At 38.9% G+C, this 19,305-nt stretch overlaps 1 protein-coding gene across 1 annotated transcript in view; it reads left to right on the top strand.

Moving 5' to 3' along the window:
* The window catches only part of LGR4 (leucine rich repeat containing G protein-coupled receptor 4), a 122,829-nt gene that overhangs the window by 70,147 nt on the left and 33,377 nt on the right, over window positions 1–19,305 (top strand). Inside the window, exons 3-4 of the mRNA XM_012552533.3 lie at window positions 11,520–11,591; window positions 13,936–14,007. Coding sequence (XP_012407987.3) covers window positions 11,520–11,591; window positions 13,936–14,007 — 144 coding nt within the window. The remainder of the gene's footprint in view (window positions 1–11,519; window positions 11,592–13,935; window positions 14,008–19,305) is intronic.

The following is a 19,305-nucleotide window of genomic DNA, read 5'->3' as shown; positions in this document are numbered from 1 at the left end:
CAAAGATAAGAGATATATATTCATGAAAAGACAGCGATAAAATTCACCTCTCCTGGATTGAATTGTATTCTAGTTTTAAGTGAGGCTGTATAGACAATGCAAAACTTTCCTAGCAGAGAGATAATTGCCAGAGAAGAGAGTAGTATTTCTACCTTCTGTTCTCACAAAGAAGATAAACAAACTTATTGCTTCCTACTGTTCCATGTTTTAGGAGAAGGGAAAAGGCCAGCCAAGAAGGTCCTCCTTCCACTCCTTTGTCTGCCATAAGAAGGAGGGAAAAATGGTAGGATAAAATGAAGAACCCTGCCTCTCTGACAAATGAGAGAGATGGAAAAAGTGACAGAGACTGAAAAAAACACAGAATGTCTCAACTTTCTGTTCCTGTGCCTACCAGGAAGAGAACAAATTTCCTTAAGAATACCTGTTTCTAATCTGATCCCATCACATCCTCATAATCATGCTCCTCCTTGCCCTGATCTATAGTTAGAATCTTCAGTTTTTTTTCTCCTGAGGACTAAAGATAGTATAATACCCTCTTCATTTCAAAGATTGCTATATCTGAGGATCATCAGGATCTTCCCTTTTCCAGAAGGAAAGTCAGTTAAGCATCAAGCATCAAGGGGGTCCTACCCTATTGTCAATAGAAAGTGACCTCATTGCAGTTAAAAGGGCTTGTTGGGACCCACTATTTTGGCTGGTGGAGAGTTGGGGAGGGACTAATTATTATATTGCACCACCTCTCTTCCCCACGTCCTTCCCAAATAGCTAGAAGCTTATTTGGTGACTGTTGTAATTATTTTACTACTTAGCAGGCAAGTTCCTAATACAAGTAGAACAAGGCTAACCTTCTTAACACATGACACACCTTTGAATACCCAAAGACAGCTATTATTATCCCCCCACTCCCCAAGTCTTCTCTCCAGAAGAGATATCTCAAGCTCCTTTTCTGTGTAAATATCCTGAAAAATCATAACATCTCTCTTCTGGACATGTGTCAGTTTTTTGGTGTTCTTGTTAAAATGTGCTTTCTCAAAGATTAAATTATTCACCAGTTGTGGTCTGATTATAGAGTAGAATACAGTGGAGTGATCACTTGCCTTGATCTGGATCCTGTGTCCCTTTTAAGCCCCAAGACTAAGTGAACATTTTTGCTGCCTTGTCTCATTGCTGTCTCATTGACATTGAAATTAAGTTCATTTTAACTGATTTTTATTGACTGCCTTCTGTCCATGAGGATCTCTGAGCTAGGGGCACAGAATACAGAGATAACGTGAACCTGGCCCTCCCTAAGAGATTATGTTCTTGTGACAGACTTCACCATGAACAAGAGTAAGTGAACACACAGATACTCTAAGAGGAGAAAGTATGAACATCAAGGGAAAGTGTATGTTGAGTGGGTGGGAGAACATCTCAGAGAAGGGCTGTCATATGAGCTAATACCTGAACTGAATCTTGAAGGAAGGAAGGACTCTTAAAAGGTAGTTGTGTGATATTAGAGTGCTAGACCTTGAGTTAGGGAGACCCGAGTTAAAATCCTATCTGTGTAACACACCAGTCATAAGTCACATAATGTCTGTTTCGGTCTCCTCACTTGTAAAATGGGGATAATAAGAAAACCTATCTTCTAGACTTGTTATAAGCAATCAAATGAGATAATATTTGTAAAACACTTAGCACAGTGCCTGACACTCTACAAATGCTAACTATTATTGAAATTGTTATCATTGTTAACAAAATTAGGGAAGTTTAGAGGAGCTAAATTAGAGGGAATAATGAGGTCTGTTTTGGACGTGATGAGTAAGATATGTCTCTAGGACATTCAGCAGGAAGATAGTGGTGTGGGAATAATGATAAAGACAAATACTATTGCTATTTCTATAGAACTGAACCCATGAGTCTTTGGAAGACACATTATGGGGCAAGAGATGGATTTTATAGGGCAAAGGTGACTGAGGAAGAAGTGGCTAGGTAGACAGGAGGTGAACAAGGTGAACAGAATACCATCTAGACCAGACAAAGAAAGACTATTCACCAGGTTAGTGGAGTTCAGGGAGGACAAGGATTTAAAAAGGCCTTGTAATAATTTGCTCATTTGTTTTTCATTTGTCGTTTTTGCGGCAAAGATACTGGGGTGATTTACCATTTTCTTCCCTGTCTCATTTTACAGAAGAGGAAACTGAGCCAAATAGAGTGCAGTAACTTGCCTAATGTCACATAGCTAGTAAGTGTCTGAGTCTGGATTTCAACTCAGAGCTTTCTGATACCAGTCCCTTAAATCTATCTACTTTACCTCCTAGCTGCCCTAATAATAATAGATTGCATTTATGTAGTGCTTTAAGATTTACATAATACTTCATATAAGTAGTCTTAATTTAATCTTCACAGCAACTCTGAAAAGTACTAGAGGGCCTTGGTAATCTGAGAGAAAGCAATTGCAGTCAAGTGATGAGATCCACTAAGATTCACAGATCTTTTTGCATATGTTTCTTTAGTCTTCCTTCTCCATCTTGTATTTGTGAAATTGATTTTTTGAAGCACCAGTGTGTAATCCTGCACTTATCCCTATTTTGTTTGTCTCATTAAATTCATCTAAATGTTCTACCCTGTTGAGATCTTTTAAGATTCCATTCCCAAGATTCACTATACATCACTGATGTTTTTACTGTCTTTTTCCCTAGTTTCCTATAAGATTCAGCTCATTTGATTCTGCAACCCTTCCATCCTGAAATTACTTTGTATATGTTTTCTGTTGATTTATCTGATAAAAATTATATCTTTTAGTGGAATATAATCTCTTTGATTTAGCATTTTATTTTTTCCTCCAGTTATATGTAAAAACAATTTTAAATATTTGTTTTTAAAAACTTTGAGTTCTAGATTCTCCCCTTACTAGCATCCCCCAACAATAAGTAATTTGATAAAGATTATACATGTGTCAAATATCTCTTTGAAGACAGAGAATTTCGTATCCTCAACCCCTGGCACACAGTAAACACATAATAAATACTTTTAAATTGGAGTTGTATGTGTCATGAATATCATTGTTAATATTAAGACAGGGAAGTTGAAGGAGAAGGCTGAAATGCCTTAAAATATCAAGAGAACATTCATTTCTTATTGGAGGTATTAGGAAATTCTTCATGGAAGAAAACTGAAAGTTACTGTTTCTCCAGGACTGAGTATTGGGCTTCATACATAGCATGTGTTTAGTCACTGTTTGTTGTAGCTTTTTAGCCAGGCCTTGAAGGAGAGCTTTAGATAAGAGTAGATCTTTTGAGAGAGGTTAGAAAAGCTTCTTCTCACTGGGTGGAAACCTCTGTTGCTCTCCTTGGAACTCCTGCCTGAGATTCAGTAGCAGTTTCTACAGAAATGGGAGAATGTAGCTGGGGACCAAGTAGCTTGAAGAGATGGGGTGTGGAGTAAGTGGTTAATGTACTACTTGTGTCAATATTGGAGTTTGGGAATCAGATTTAGAACTGAAAAGGAGCTTAGGGATCATCATCTCATTGAACTCATTCATTTGACATATGAGGAAACCATAGAAAGTAAATAATTTGCCTGAAATTGCACAAGGAGAAATCAACAAATCCAGGCTTAAAACCCAGGTCTTCTAACCCCAAATCTCTTGTTCTGTCCACTGCATTTGTATAGCACTAATCCTGAAGTGGCAGTGTAGCAGAAAGGTCGCTATCCCAGGAGAGCATCCTTAGATAAGGGGAGAGAGAGAGAGAGAGAGACAGAGACAGACAGAGACAGAGACACAGAGACAGAATTTCGGAGGGAGGGAGAGACGGGGGAAGACAAATCACACTGATAGAGTACTGAAAGATCATTTCTGTTAATATAAGGACTGTATGCACCACTTCATGGGTTGGTGTGATTAACTATTCCAGGCTCCCATTTCCCATGATGCCCTGCCTCTTTTGAGGTAGTGTTTTTGAGAAAAGAGATGTGAAATTCTTCAGGATTAGCTGCCAGACTTGTTCAGTGTTCCCAAGGAGAAGTAGCTCTGTTTATACGACTGTTGCTATGATTAAATCCATTCATTACTGAACAAACGTTCCAGATCTTTTAATGAATCTGCCATCACCACTTTGGCTGAACTTGTAGGAAGAAGTAAATTTCTAAAGGTGGCACAATTCCATAAGAGCCCTAACTTGATATATCATGTCTAATTTGCCGTCCTCTTCTTTGAGATTGCTTTTGTTGGTGGTGTTGCTCTGAACCTATGATTTCATTAGTGTGGGGAACTTCTAGGTTTCTAGAGTAAGGGGGCCTTTGGTGATCATGAAGTAGCCTCTGAGAACGACTTATTGATATATCAATATATATCAATGCCTTATTGATCACTCTGGATGTGAAAAATGGGGATGTTGACCCCAGTAGATGGCTGCTGATATCCTTTTTAGCTTTATAATAACTTCTTTAGCTGTTTTTTTTTTCTTTATAGTATGAAATTTGTTTTCTTCTAAAAAGATTTTTTTTTTTTTTGTCCTTAAGAAGAAATAGCAACCAGGGAAACATTGAGCTGCTGCCATCATTGGCATTCACAACATTTTTTAAAATTGAAATTTGTTGCTATCTTTAGTTTAACATTAATGCATTATTTCTTCTTTTGTTCTCTTAGGGTTTTTCTAACATACTGGGCCTGCATTGATGTGTCCAGCCCCCTAATTTTTTGACACATGTCTTATAATTTAGAATATGTTTATATTCCATGGAAAGGGTGTATCTATCATTCCACATGTTAGTCCCAAATTAGATGGTAAACTCCTGAGAAAAGTGAGCCAGTTTTATACTTTTGTATTTCCATAGTGACTAACATGATTTGGGGAATATGGTAGGTATGTTCTGTAAATATTCATTACTTGATAAACTAGTCTTAAATCCATTTGCCTTTTCAACAACAGCAGTAATAACCACAGGGCCAGCTAGGTGATGCTGTGGATGGACCAGTGGCCTTGGAGTCAGGAGGACCTGAGTTCAAATGCAGCTTTAGACACTTATTAACTGTAAGACCTTGGGCAAAGCACTTAGCCCAGATTGCTTCTCCAAACTCCAAACAAACCATTAATAGCACAACAGCAAGTCTGGCTAAACTTCTTAAGTATCTTCTCATATAATTCCCCAAAAAGAATGTAAGCAGTGAATGCTTCATTTTTGTATCGTTTCCCCCACACCTGGTACACAGCAGGCACTTCATATGTGCTCACTGCCTGACTGCTTGAATCCTTGGAAAGTAGGTAGTGTGCCTGTTTACAGAAGATGAAGCTCAGAGGAGTGACTTGTCTCTGTTCTCATGACTAGTAAGTGTTTTAGAGTTTGGGTTTAGGAGCCTATCTTATCTTCAAGCACTGTTTTCTATTTATTGTTATAAAAGCACTCAACAGGTATTGGCTTATGTTAATCTTCTGGTTTCTCTTTTACTTGTCATTTAAAAAAAGTTACAGAGCTTAATCTGCTATTTTCTTTTTCCATTTTTTGGACAACATTTGTCTAATTGGATTTTTGAAATGGATTTTTTATCCTCTGAAGGACCTGACAAGGTTAGAGGGGTGAAAACTATACTTTTTCTTTATTGTTTGGGAAGATTTAAGCACACTCATGGATAGTTCTGGCCCTGTATATAGGGTGTGCCTTCCACCCAACAGAGCAGAGTAACTGAACATAGCACTGGCCTGGAAGTGAGGAAGATTCAGGCTTGGGCCAGCCCCAGATGCTGAGCCTTTGTTTCCCCATCTCACAGTGTTGGGAGGGTCAGATTAGTTCAACACTCCCTGTAGGTGGAAGGAGGGTCACTTAGTCTGTCTGAGGTTTCCTCCTTGCCTCATCTCTAAAACAAAAACAAATCCAAAAAACCACCAGGATCACCTTGCACTAACTTCTCATCTTACTTTCAATTCCCTATGAGCGCCAGCTATTATTTTTCTTTTTATTACAATTGTGAGAGAGAAAGTACTTTGGAAACCGCAAAGGGCTGTGGAAAAGCCAGTTAAAATGGAGGCCTCTGCTTGCCCTGCCCACCAGACCATTGTCCAGGAGCCTGTACCTGCTCTTTCTGGCTTGTTCAGAGATTAGGCCCCAGGCCTTGCCCTCCTGTCACGGGGGGCCACCCTGGGCCCCGCCTCCCCCAGCCTCAGGTTTCACAGCAGCTGCCGGCAGGCAGCCCCTTTCCCAGGCCCCACCAGCCCATGGCTCTGGTCAGCCTTAGCACACATTCCTCCTCCTCCTAACTCAGCAATAACTCCAGCCAAATGGCGACAATAAAATTGCCACCACGGGCCAGAAATGGCATCCATCCAGGCCTTCCCCAGATAAGAGACGTCATCCTCGCTCTTTAAAAGTGACTTCCTGAAGGAGGAATTCCTGGGCCCAGCTGGGAGGCAGTGGAAAGCCTCGGGCCTGGCCTCCCGGCTGCATCCAGCAAACATGTCTGTCCTTTGTGTAAACAGTCCTTAATCCTGCCTTCTACTGAGGGGTACTCGGGTGGGGTCAGAATATCCTCGTGTCTGGGTTGGAAGAAAAAAAAAGTTGGAGACCAGCTTCTCCGGCTAATAGAAATTACCCCTGCGACCAAGAGCGGAGTGGGGGGAGAGGGCTGGAGTTTGGAGCCCCCAGCCTGGCGGGTGATGTTTGTGCAGCAGTGCCTTACAAATGTCACCTCATTAGGTCTTCACAGCAAGAAGCCTGAGAAGGAAGGCTTACCCTTATTCCCATTGTGCAGTTAAGGAAACTGAGGCAAGCCCGCTAAGTGACTTGGCCAGGGTCACACAGACTCCCGAACTCCAGGCCCAGCTTTCTGTTCTTTGTGCCATCTCTCTCTAAAGGTCTTCAGACCCTGAGCCCAAAACTTAACAAGGTTGAGTGACCTTGAACAAATCACCCAACTCTGGAACCTCCATTTCTTTATCTGTAAAATTGTGATAAGAATATTTTACCATGTTGTGGTTAAGAAAGCCTTTTGCCATATTAAAGGTGTCATAAAGACATGTTATTAATGCTTGAGCCAAAGTAGAGTTTTATAACTTATTTTGGTTCCATGGGCCTGTCATAGCACCTGAGGAAACCTGTGGATCTCCTTTCCTAAATGTTTTTAAATGCATGTAATAAAATGCGTTGAATTAGAAAGGAAGTTCATTACATTGGATGTAATTTTTCTCCCACTTAAGTTCACAGATGCTTCTTCCGCTCCTTGAAATCTGCCCACAGAGCCATGGTTGTCCCTGCCCTTGAGAAAGCTGGTGGGAGCTGGAGGGTTCCTCCTTCCCCTGCCTCCTCCAGCTTGTCTCAGGCCCCAGGTTCTGGTTTCACTTCCACACTGACTTCATGGATGTTTTATATTGACTTTGGCTTGCACTTTGTTTCCTCTCCATTGAATGTAAGCTCCTTAAGGGAAAGGATGATTTCCTATTCTTTCCATTAGTGTGTGGATGCCAGTGGAGCATGAGCCTTGCCCCTTGGTTAGATCTACCTCATTCGCTTCCCATTTCTCTTCTCATTCATGCATTTCTTTGACATTTTCTACTCTGGTTCTCATAAAGTTCCTTGTTTCTGTTGTACTTGTGTAAACTCACAGTGTTACCTTGTTACTATAAAGTGTTATATAAATGGGAACTTTTCATTTTAACAGGCCCCTTTGGGGATTTTTTAGTTTATGTGTTAAAATGAGCAAAAGAGCCAATAAGTTTTTTGTTTGTTTGTTTTTAAATCACTCTCTGCTAGCTGGATTTTGAGTCAGAGGACCTGGCTTCAAATCTTTGTCCTGATCATTACTGTGTGTCCTTGGGCATATATCCTTAACCTCATCCCCCAACCCCACACTCCCGGGCCTAGGTTTTCTCATCTTTAAAAATGAGATATGGATTTCTAAAATCTAATCCTCTCTTGAACAAAGGCCATGTGATGTGCCAATAGTCCTAATTGGAAGACAGAAGAATAATCATCAAATCAACCCCTGAGTTGTACACATATGAGGAACATATACAGAACTTGGGAATCAGTTGTCAGCATCTGATAGATTGTCTGGTGCCTCTTTTAAGAAAGCAGATCAAAAGCCACCAAGTCTGAACCCCATTGTACGTAGCATTTGCATTCTTTACTTGCTTTCCCTTCATTGATCAGCTTCTTCTAAGGAAAGAGAGCCACAGTTAGCTCTACAGATGCCTCTGGACTTAATGAGAAGCAGGACAGAGTCTCCCTCCCCTGCTCCTTAATAATATTTGTGTGATATCGGGCAAATCGCTGGACCATGGGCCTTAGTTTCTTTACCTGTGAAATGAGGAATAGAGAGGTCCCTGGTGTCCAGTACAACACTTTTAACCATGTGAGAAATGAAAGAATTCCATGACACAGCTGTCCCTCCATCTGGAGTTGGGACATCTTCGTCGTAGCTCTCCTTTTGCCCAGATTTGAGAGAGAAAGTCTCATTGCAATGGCTTAAATCATTTTTGATAATTTGGCCAGTAGTTTCTTGGTGATGGGAAAATAAGCCTTTTACAGATATTACCTCATCTTTCCCACTATTTGTGACAAGGACAAAGGTGGGGGGGTGGGGGCGTACAGCAGCTAACATTTTGCTCTGTGGGACTTACAGACCCTTCTCAGTTGACAAGGCAGGATTAGCAGTTGTTCTGCATTTCATCACCCCACCCATACACACCCCTTGCTCAGAGAAACATTTATTGTCCTGTTTATGCTGCAGCAGAAATGATCCCCAGACAAGGACAGATTTTAAAAAGTGATTGGGGGGGAGGGGCAGGATCAGAGTTGATGAAATTTCAAAGCCCCTTTATAATATGTTATGTGATTTCTTTCCTTGGAACCTTTAGACTCTCTTGTTAGAAGCAACCCCTAGCTCTGGAATCAGAGGACCTGGGTTCAAATCCTGCCTCTAACATTCCCTCTGTGATTTTGCACCTAAGTTTCCTCATCTAAAAAGGACTGAATGACTTCTAAAGTCTGAAATCCACGAGCCTAGAAACAACCAAATTACAACCACAAGCCAGATTCTGGCTTCTTAATTTTTTAGTTTTATTTACAAATAGCTTAGCTAGACCAGGTGAGAAATTCTGGACAAGGGTGCAAAATGGCTTCTTGGACAGCATGGCCCCTGATTCTGAATCAAGACAACAATTTTCTTGGTTTCAGTACAGTTAATAATAAATCCACAAGATTTTAGGAAAGAGTAGAGTTGAAGGCTTCACTGAGATTTGGAGAAGTATTTGAGTTGGCATTTGGGTAAAAAAGGATTTTGCAGGAAGGAATTCTGGGACTAACCATAGTAGCCATCATTTCTATAATGCTCTGAGGTTTATAAAGCACTTTACAAAGTATGATCCCATTTGATCCTCATATCAGCTCTTGTGAGGAGGTGCTATTATTAGGAGGTGCTATTATTACCCCCGATTAACAAGTGAAGAAACTGAGCAAACGTGTTATGTGACTTACCTGGGGTTACCTATGTAACATTTACCTGTGTTGCCTAGGGTCACAATACTTTTAAGTATCTGTGCCTGGAACTGAACTCTATTCTCCTTGGATCGAAGTTTAAAGCTTTATCCCCTGCATAGCCTTACTCCTAACCATCCTCCTAGATGGGAGCTAATAGAGTGTAAAAAGATTTCAATAAATACAGTTTTGTGATAAATTGTATCTTATGAACTGAAAGTACCAAAGTCGGAGTTGGGGAAAAGATGAATAAGGGCTTATGTGTGTGTAGAATATAGGATTCAACTCAAAAACTTTGAGCTGGTAAAGATCTTGGAGCTCACTCGGAGTTCCCCCCATTTTATAGATTTATAGATTTAGTATAACTTCATGATAAGTTGGGAAGATAGAAGGGCCTGTTATAGGACAGGATACAGCTAGTGGTGAAGTGGATGGAGAGTTGGACCCAGATTTGGGAAAACCTGACTAGGTCCTTATTAGCTGTGTTATCCTGGGCAAGCCACTGAAACTGTTTTAGTTTTGTCATTGTAAAATGGGAATATTCATAATGTCTACCTCCCCCGGCCTGTTAGTAGGATCAATTGAAATATTTGTGAGAGTGGCACATAGTAGGCACTATACAAATGCTAATTTCCCTTTCTTCTGCTCATCCCACTCATCAACTTAGGAAGCCATTAGTTGTGATAATAAATAATGTCGAATTAACTTTTAAAAAGAATAAAAGCGAGTGGGCGAAGATCACCTTGAATTTACATGGCTTGGTGGCATCTGGGGGGTAAAGTGAAGGGAAGCACCTTCCCCTATCTCTTCTTCAGTTTCACTTCTAGTCATAATGATATAATGACAATAATATTCAGTTTTGCTGTTGTTATACTTTATGTTATCATTGTATATGTTGTTTTTTGCTTACTTCATTTTGCTTCTGCTTATATGTTATAGGTCTCCCATTCATCCTTGTGTTGTGCATATTAGCATTTCTTATGGTGTTTTGATTTTCAGGTTCATTCATGTGCCACATTCCTCACTTGATGGCCTTTATTTATACTTAAAGAACAAACACCTCCCTCCCCTCCCCATTCTTTCTACTTTATGGCACCCTTCCTTGTTCCAGAAAAATACAGTTAAGGAAAACCAACTGACATGATGATTGTTATCTAGCAATGTATATATAACATTCGGCACCAGTCCTCTTCTCTGCTAGACAGAGAGTTGTTTCATTATCAGTTTTAGGGAACCAATTTTGGTCAATAATATGCTCTGGAATTGAACAGCTAAACTAGTTTCATTTAAAGAAGGTGAATATAAAATGTAAAAATGTATTTATTTTTATAAATATATATTTAATTACGTATAATTATAACACTATAAAAATAAAATAATAATACTGTTATAATCTAATTAAACATATATAAAACACATTTATAAAAATATAAAATAAGCACTTTATAAATTAAAGAATTACAGTTAAGCAAAACTGACGATTAGGTCTTACAGTATATGTATAACATTTATCACCAGCAGTCCCCCACCTCTCTACCTGGAGGAGGTAAGTGTTTTATTATCTGTCCTGTGTTCTGAGTATTAATAATGTGCTCTGGAAATGGGAAACTAGAATGTGGGTCAGATAAAGCAGATGATTATTAAACAGTTTGAATAATGGTGCTTCTGCTGATCCTGGCACATACAGGACTATTTGGATTTTGTTGCACATAGTTGTTTGTATGTTTTCTCCCCTATTGGAATGTATACTTCTGGGGAGCGTGGATTGTTTTTGTCTTTGTACCCTAGCACTTAGCACAGTGTGTGGCACAGAGTAGGTGCTTAATAATTGCTTCTGGATTGATTGCTTTTTAAAAGCCCTAGAAAATCCTCCCTCCACCCTTCTTTTTTAGAATTTGTGTTCCATGTTAGAAAGACTTTAAGATGTATGTTTCTCTCTCCATCAGCTATGCTTTAAAAATATCTTTGTGGTTTAGTGCTCGCTCTAATCATATGTTAGGTGGCCATAAATATCTTGAATTCTAACAGGTTGAATTATTATCATCATCACTATTGTTGTTGTTTTTTTCCAGACGATTGGCTGGCAATGACCTTTCCTTTATCCATCCAAAGGCCTTGTCTGGGTTGAAAGAGCTCAAAGTCCTGTAAGTAATGACATTTTTAGCATTTCACAGCCAGCCCCATGTTTTCTTTTTGAATGAGTTGGTCTGCTTTCTGCTGGTGCCTTTTAAGGGAGTAAGAGAAGGGAGGACAAGCGGGCTGTTCAAGTACTTTAGACAAGCTTGCCTTCAGATAATCTTTCCTAGAGACATACCAAAAGCTAACTTCTTAATTAACCAATAAAAGCTCCAAGTTACAGTCAAATGTTAATTTTTTAAAATAGCATTTAATGCCTAAAATTAAAACCATAGTCCAAGGGTTAAGTAAGATCTTTAAAACATTCTTCTTCTTTAGGATTTGAGTCATGTTCTTCTATTTGGAGACTTAATTAAGTAGCAAAGGGGAGATAGCCTCAAAGGACACCAAATGGGTGCTAGCAGACCATTTTCTTTCTTCCTATATTCTATTTACTAAGAGATTTTAGCATCTGGGTTGCTGTGTGGGATGTGGTATCGCAGAGTGTAACTGTAATGAGGATGTGTGCTATGTGTGTGGGGAGAACCTGTGATTTTATTGGTGAGAGTAAACTCTTGCATGGAAATCCTAATAATCTTAGGCAGTTGCCTGGGGCACTGAGGAGCCAGAGATGGGGCTGGAATAAGCCCTTTCTTCATCTGGAACTATACAACCTCTTGCTTTGCATGTAGCACACAGTAATAAATGCTTTTTGAAATTAAATTTCCCTCAGAGACTGTTTCCTGTGAGGCTGACTTCTCATACCTTCTGTCTTGTGTCCTCTCTCCCTCTGAATCAAGTTCTCATTTTTCTCCTCCCTATCCCATCCCAAACAAAACACATTTTCCCTTTTGGTATCCATGCCCCCAGGACTGTCTTCTGTTTACTTTTTTTTTTTTTTTTTTTTTTTTTTTAATGTGTTAACCCTCCTAGGTAACTATAATGAGCTTCCCACCGTCATGTCTTAGAATGACATTAACACAGTTTCTTCCCACCTAGCCCATAGTAAAAAGACTATATCAGCTCTGGTCTTTCCCAGTTGATATCTTTCTCCTTGTCAAACTGAACACAGGTTTTATAATTGTAAATTCACTTATAAAAGTGGTGTGGTGTTAGTGGCTAAGGCCAGTCCTGGAGTTCACCAGACTACTAGCTGTGTGACCCTGGAAAGACATTTACCTTACCTGGGCTCTAGAGTCTCCTAATATCACATCAGCTCACTAATTTAGAATTAAAGGGGATTTTAAGGAGCTTGAATATACAAGCCTTTATCTAGGTCATCTAGGAAGTATCAGTGGTAGAATTTGAATTCATTTTCTGATTGCAGATCCAGAGTCCTTTCTACTGTATTTTTGCTCCCCCCTCTGCTTCTTTAGTGTCAGAGTTGTCCCATAGAAGAATAGGCAGATTGGGAAGATAGAGGCTGAAGGTAACTCAGTGTGTAGAATGCTGAACTTGCAATTCAAGAAGACTTGCCTTGCATATCCAGCCTCAGATACTCATTATCTGTGTAACCCTGGATACAGCACTTAACCTCAGTCTCCCTCCATTTCCTCAACTGTAAAATGTGAATAATATTAGTACCTGCTTCCCAGAGTGGTTATAAGGATTAAATGCTGCAAAAAGTGCTTAGCAAGGCACCCAGCAAATAATAGGCGCTTAATAAGTAGATTCTCTTCCTTACCCCAAATGGTTTTCAACTATGTAAGCATTGATTAAGTGCCTATTGCATATATGTAAGGCACTGTGTTTAGTTCTGGGGATAAAAAGATGAGAGCTTGTATTCTTCCAGGAGTATACAACATGCATGCGAGAGGATACATACAAATCTTAAAAGCAGAGGCTGAATTCCAATAGATATGTGACAGAGAGAGCCATCTGTACCCAGAGAGGGGACTGGGCACTGAGTATGGATCACAACGTAGTATTTTTACTTTTTTTTGGTTTGTTTGCTTTTTTTTTTTTCTTTCTCATTTTTTTCCATTTTGATCTGATTTTTCTTGTGCAGCATGATAAATGTGAAAATGTTTAGAAGAATTGCACATGTGTAATCTCTATTAGATTACTTGCTTTCTGGGGAGAGGGTGGGAGGAAAGGAGGAAAAAACTTTGGAACACAAAGTTTTGCAAGGATCAATGTTGAAAACTATGCATATGTTTTGAAAAGAAAAAGCTATTATTTAAAAAAAAAAAAAAAAAAAAAAAAAAAAGGAAGAGACTGGGTGACCATGGGGGTGGAGATAGAAGAGATGATTCTCACTCAAATTTGCACTGGGATAGATAGCCTCTGAGATGCCCGTGGTCCTGAGGTTCCATCTTTCTGTGGTTCAGGTGGGGAAGGATGTTTCTTAACTAATAAAAGCTTTTCTTCCAGGACCCTCCAGAACAATCAGCTGAAAACTGTTCCGAGTGAAGCCATTCGAGGACTGAGCTCTCTACAGTCTTTGTAAGTATGTTTTGTCTTCCCGTAGGAACTTTGGAATATTCTTAAGGGGTGATTGGAAGCAACTCAATTTTTTTTTTTTTTTTTTTTAGATATTTGGACACAAATAGAGAAATAATCTCTTTGTACCTTTGAGAGCTTAGAGTCATGATTGTGAGAGCTAAATTTACAATGGAAATCAACAAGCTCTACAAATTGGGTCTTAGTTTATTATTTTGTTGATTTCCAAACTTCAGAAAGTGATGGAGAAAATGTTTAAAATGCAGATGAAGCTTAAAAGGGTGTCAGGAATACTGCCCCTCTCACCCATCCATTTCTTTAAACATTTACTAGCAAACCCCGGCTAAAATCCTCCAAAAATACTCCCTAATTAGAATGTTGAATGTAGTTTGATATTTTGTGTGCAGACCCACGTTTTAGTTTAGCTCTCTTGTCTTGTTAAAATTTGCATTTTGCCATTTCCAGAGGGCCCTGCCAAGGGGTTGCAGTGCATTTGTGCTGGGACATAGAGAAGAGTAGGGTACCCACACAGTATGGAGGCATGCAGGCTAACCAGCCAGCTTGGTTAGGACACAGTGATGGATTTACAGAACTGTGGGAACCTGGGGTTTGTAGACAGCAGGCAGCCCCTCACCTAGCTTGCTCCTTCTCTATCAGCTGACTAGCATTATTAACCATGTCCTGAATTCTGGGAATATGAAGAAAAACCAAAAACAACTCTTGCCCTCAGAGAGCTTATATTCTAATGATGGAAACATTATATCAATCAAAAAATAAACGTTTATTAAGCATCGTCTAAGTGCCTGGCACTCTGCTAAGCAATGAGTCCGCAAAAAGAAGGAAATATTTATTAGTCCCTGCCCACAAGGAGCTTACTGTCTGATGGGAGAGACAACAAACTAGCAAATTTCTACAAAGCAAGTTCTGTCCAAGATAAATAAGAAATGACTAACAGAAGGAAAAGTGGTTTGGGAGATGGCTTCCTATGTAAGCTGGGAGGCCTGTAGGCAGCAAAGAGGAAGGAAGAGCACCCAGGAGTGGCAGGCAGTCGGAACCTGTAAGGAACCGGGTCCGGGAGGCAGGGAAGTGCTGGTGATGGTGCTAGAGATTGAGGGAGCACCAACATTGGGGGGAGGGGGGTGTGTAAGAAATGCTTCCTGAAGTAGGTGCCATGTGCTGCTCTGGCTTATTTGGATCATCTGAATCTTTGACTTGGGTATGAGCACTCTACTTTTTTCTCCAATGAAGCTCAAAGCTCAGCCTTCTAAGCTTTCTCATCATGAGTGATTTGGGTCTGTTGAACCCGGGCTCTTCTCAACTCTGTATCTCCCATGTTATGCTTTGATCTTTCCTCCTTGCCTTTTGATATAATTAAAAGAAATTTTTAAAAGATTTTTTCCTTCAGTTTTTTTATATTAAAGTGAAAGAGTAATTTAGACATTACATGAAATAGAGAAAATTGTTTCTTATTTATATTGTGGTGGATTAAAAATTACTATTTGTTTTACTTTCTTTTATGCAGTTGAGCAGTTTTTAAAAAATTATAAGTAGGTAAACATTTTTAAAATACCCCATGTGTGCATTTTTATTCCATATGCTTATATAGTAAGTCCTGGGTTAGTCCTTTTCCCCTAGCTGGTTTTGGTTTCCTCATTTGTAAAATGAAGTGATTAGTTTTCTTCCAGCTTTGATATTCGAATTTTAGGGCTGGTGAATAATATAGTCAGGCCACTCCTTTATTTATGTAGACTGATTTATGAAATTACATTGCTATTTTTCCCCTCCTTTATGTGCCGTTTTGAAATGTTGATTTTTTTCCCCTTGTGATTCTTCAATGACTGTAGGATCAAGAGTTCAGTTTTAGAATCTAAAGGTCATCTAATGTATCCCCCAACCCCCATATTTTATAGAGAAAGAAACTGGGCTGGCTTATTCAAAAACTCTCTTCATTTGAAGTGAATTAAAGGTATTAAAGGACAAAAATTCATGCTTCTGTGCAAACAATGACTTATTGAAAACCATTTTAATTGCACAAAAAAAGGGGGAGAGAGAGAGCTTTCCAAGGACAGATGGTTTGTTATGTCATCGAAGAAATGCTTGTCTTGGCTTCAGGGGGCTTGGTTTGAGTTCAGCTCTGTGCCCCTTCCCAGCTCTGTAACCTTGAACAAGTCCGTACATTCCTCTGAACCTCTGTGACCCATCTCTAAAATAAGCATCGGGCCAGATGACTCCCTTACAGCTATCAGGTTGTCAGAAATCAAACATTAACTTTTACAGCTCCAAAATAAACATATCAGGGCTTCTGGGAAAATAAATGCAAAAAGAAACATTTATTCCTGAGGTATTTATGTATAAGATAATAAAAAATTTACTATCTCCCACATGAATTCAGGGCTATGAGATTGATCTTGTGAACCAGGGGTGGGAGGAGGCCGTGGAGGGGAGGGGGAGAAGGAGGGAAAGAGTAATAATTTTGTGTTGTCCAGAAATAGACAAAATGAGCCGGGACTGAGGACCTTCTCCAGAAGAGCAGGTTAGATGTATTTTTTCATGGAGATCAGATTTTCCTTGATCAATCTGGCTTGCATTATTAGCAGTTTATCCTTGGCGACTTTGCTGGTTTTAGTGTCCACTTCCTAACTTTAGTATGTGTTGGACAGGGACCTTGTTCGCTCCTTAGTCTTTTGTTGTTCAGTCATTTTTCAGTCATGTCCTACTCTCTATGATCCCATTTGGGTTTCTCTTGGCAAAGATACTGAAGTGGTCTGCTATATTTTTCTCCAGCCCATTTTATAGATGAGGAAACTGAGGTGAATATGATGAAATGGCTTTCCCAGGGTCATCCATCTGATAAGTGTCTGAGGCCAGATTTGAACTCAGGAAGATGAATCCTTCTGACTCCAGGCCTAGCCTTCTATTCACTATGCCATGTAGCTGCTCCATCCTAAATCTCTGAGACCAAAAGAATCTATAGAATAAATATGTTTATTCTATAACATTATTTGACTAATCAAAACAAAAAGCCACATAAGCTTGTTGACCTTTGAATAAAATTAATTTGGGTGTTGGGTTGGTTGTTTTATTATTTGAATAAAATTGTCAGTAAGTCAGTGTATGTAGTATTATTTTAGCCCATTAAAAATAACACTTTCCAGAAAACCATATGCTTTCTCCCCCTCAAAATGATTTTTAACGAGGGCATGCTATGTTTAGCATTCATTTATTCACTATTTAAATACTTGCTTTGACATTTTTCCCCTTAGTTTTAGAGTTGATGTGCCAACTAAAAAAAAAAATCTGGAATGTTTTCATCTATATCTGTATAATTCAGTAGCTGTGGCTGAGAACTGTTCTCTTTGAGGAGGAAAAAGGAATGGTTTTGTTAGCCTAGTGGGTGTAGTTGTCAAGTTAGATACAATTGAAATTCTCACCTAATGTTTAAAAGGCCTTATCAGTACTTGACTGAGTTTTAAAATCTGATTTCTAATCCTGAATTATCAGAGAGATTTCCTTGTGGTTTCCAAGAAGTGCTGTGTAGGACCAAAGTTCATTTATTACCTATTGTAAATGAGCAGGAGTGGTTAGATTTAGAAGTATATGCCTGATGGTTGCCTTTCACATTTCATTGTCCATCAGCATTAGGTGAAAGCTGTAAAAATGGAAAGTACTACCTGAAAAGTGTATTAAAATAATGTTGATGTTTTAAATATTTCTTAGTCATAGCTGAAAAACTGATACACAGATAACCAAATTTGCTTTGAAATAGGGATTTTTAAAAACTCTTCTTGTTTTTTGGTGCTGTTGTCTGAGTATTTCCAGGTTTCTCAGGAAGCATACTAAAGAGAGCTTTGGAAATAAATTTGGGAAGATTTAGCCTCAGATACTTAAAATAGCTGGATGGTCCTAACCAAGTCTCTATACTTGTTACCTGCCTCAGTTTCCTCATCTGTAAAATAAGCTAGAGAAGTATCTGTACTTCTAGAAAAATCATTCTAGTATCTCTGCCAAGAAAACCCCAAATGTAATCACAAGGGTAGGACATGACTGAGATGACTCAACAAAATTACAACAAAAATGAGGATAATGACAGCATCTTCCTCCAAGGATTGTTGTAAGGGTAAAATGGGGTAATATTTATAAAGCGGTTTGTATACCTAAAAGAATTCTAGTTATTATTATCGTCATCATCGTCGGCTCAGTGTAATGCACAGGATGCTGTATTTGGAATCAAAAGACTAAGATTGAATACTGTCTACTATTTATTACTTGTGTGGTCTTGTAAGTCCCTTCCAATCTGAAATGGATATAATAATCCTAGAAAGTGAGGAGTAAGTACATTTATAAAAATCATGTGTGATTTCCATTTTCAGAAGACTATTGGGGTGGCAAAGAAGATTAGTCACAGGTTTTGAGATCTTCATGTTGAATTGTATAGGTATTTATTGAATACTTGCTGTCGACACTGGACTTAATGACTTTTCTTATCAATTGGTCATTTTTGCGTATTCCTACCCTAGGTAGAGGGTTTTACATAACTTTTTTTTTTTTTATAATATATAAAACTCTTCCAAGAAGTTGTAAAATTAGGATTATAGATTGGGAACTGCTTGGGGGAATAAGAAATCCAATTATAGAATTATAAAAAAAAATAAAACAGGGAGAGGAAGGATTTGAATGTTGAATGGCCAATCTTTCAGCAAGCAAGTTTTATATCCCAAAATAAAAGATAGATGTTCTCTGCACTTGGAGACTTAAATGTCAAAATTCCTTTAAGTTGCAAAAAATATCCACTATTCTGTAAGACATCTGATGTCCCATAGAATATCCTAAAAAGATCAATTGTAGCATTTTGGAGGCCAAAATTAGTCTTTTAGCTAGAAATGAATATTAATAGTGCAGGCCTATGGTAGAAAGGCACATAGTGTCTTGTCTCATTGCAATCTCAGAGCCCCCTAACCACTTCCTGGCTCCCTTCTTACTGTGCTGGTTCTTAATTTGTGGTAAATTATGGTCTTGAAGGAAATTTCTTTCTCCCAGCACAGGATGGATTTTAAGAATGAAGCTGACTTCTCTGCTACTTGGAGTATTTTTTTTTTTTAAAGAGGTACCGTAGGATTCAGAGTTGAAAAAAGACTTTACTGTTACTGATGGCAACACTAAGGATCTGCTCAGCATCGCACTGTTAATCAGTGTTAGAGATGAGATAGAGACAGTGACTGTTGGATCCTTGGTAGAGGGCAAAAAGGGATTTTAGAGTTCCTCTAGCCAGTTAGTCCATAGGCATTCATGAAGTGCTTTGGA

Source organism: Sarcophilus harrisii, chromosome 6 (genome assembly GCF_902635505.1).
Source record: "Sarcophilus harrisii chromosome 6, mSarHar1.11, whole genome shotgun sequence".
In the NCBI taxonomy this organism is placed as follows: Eukaryota; Metazoa; Chordata; class Mammalia; order Dasyuromorphia; family Dasyuridae; genus Sarcophilus; species Sarcophilus harrisii.
Note: the sequence above shows the minus strand (reverse complement) of the source record. Positions and strands in the feature narration are given on the sequence as shown.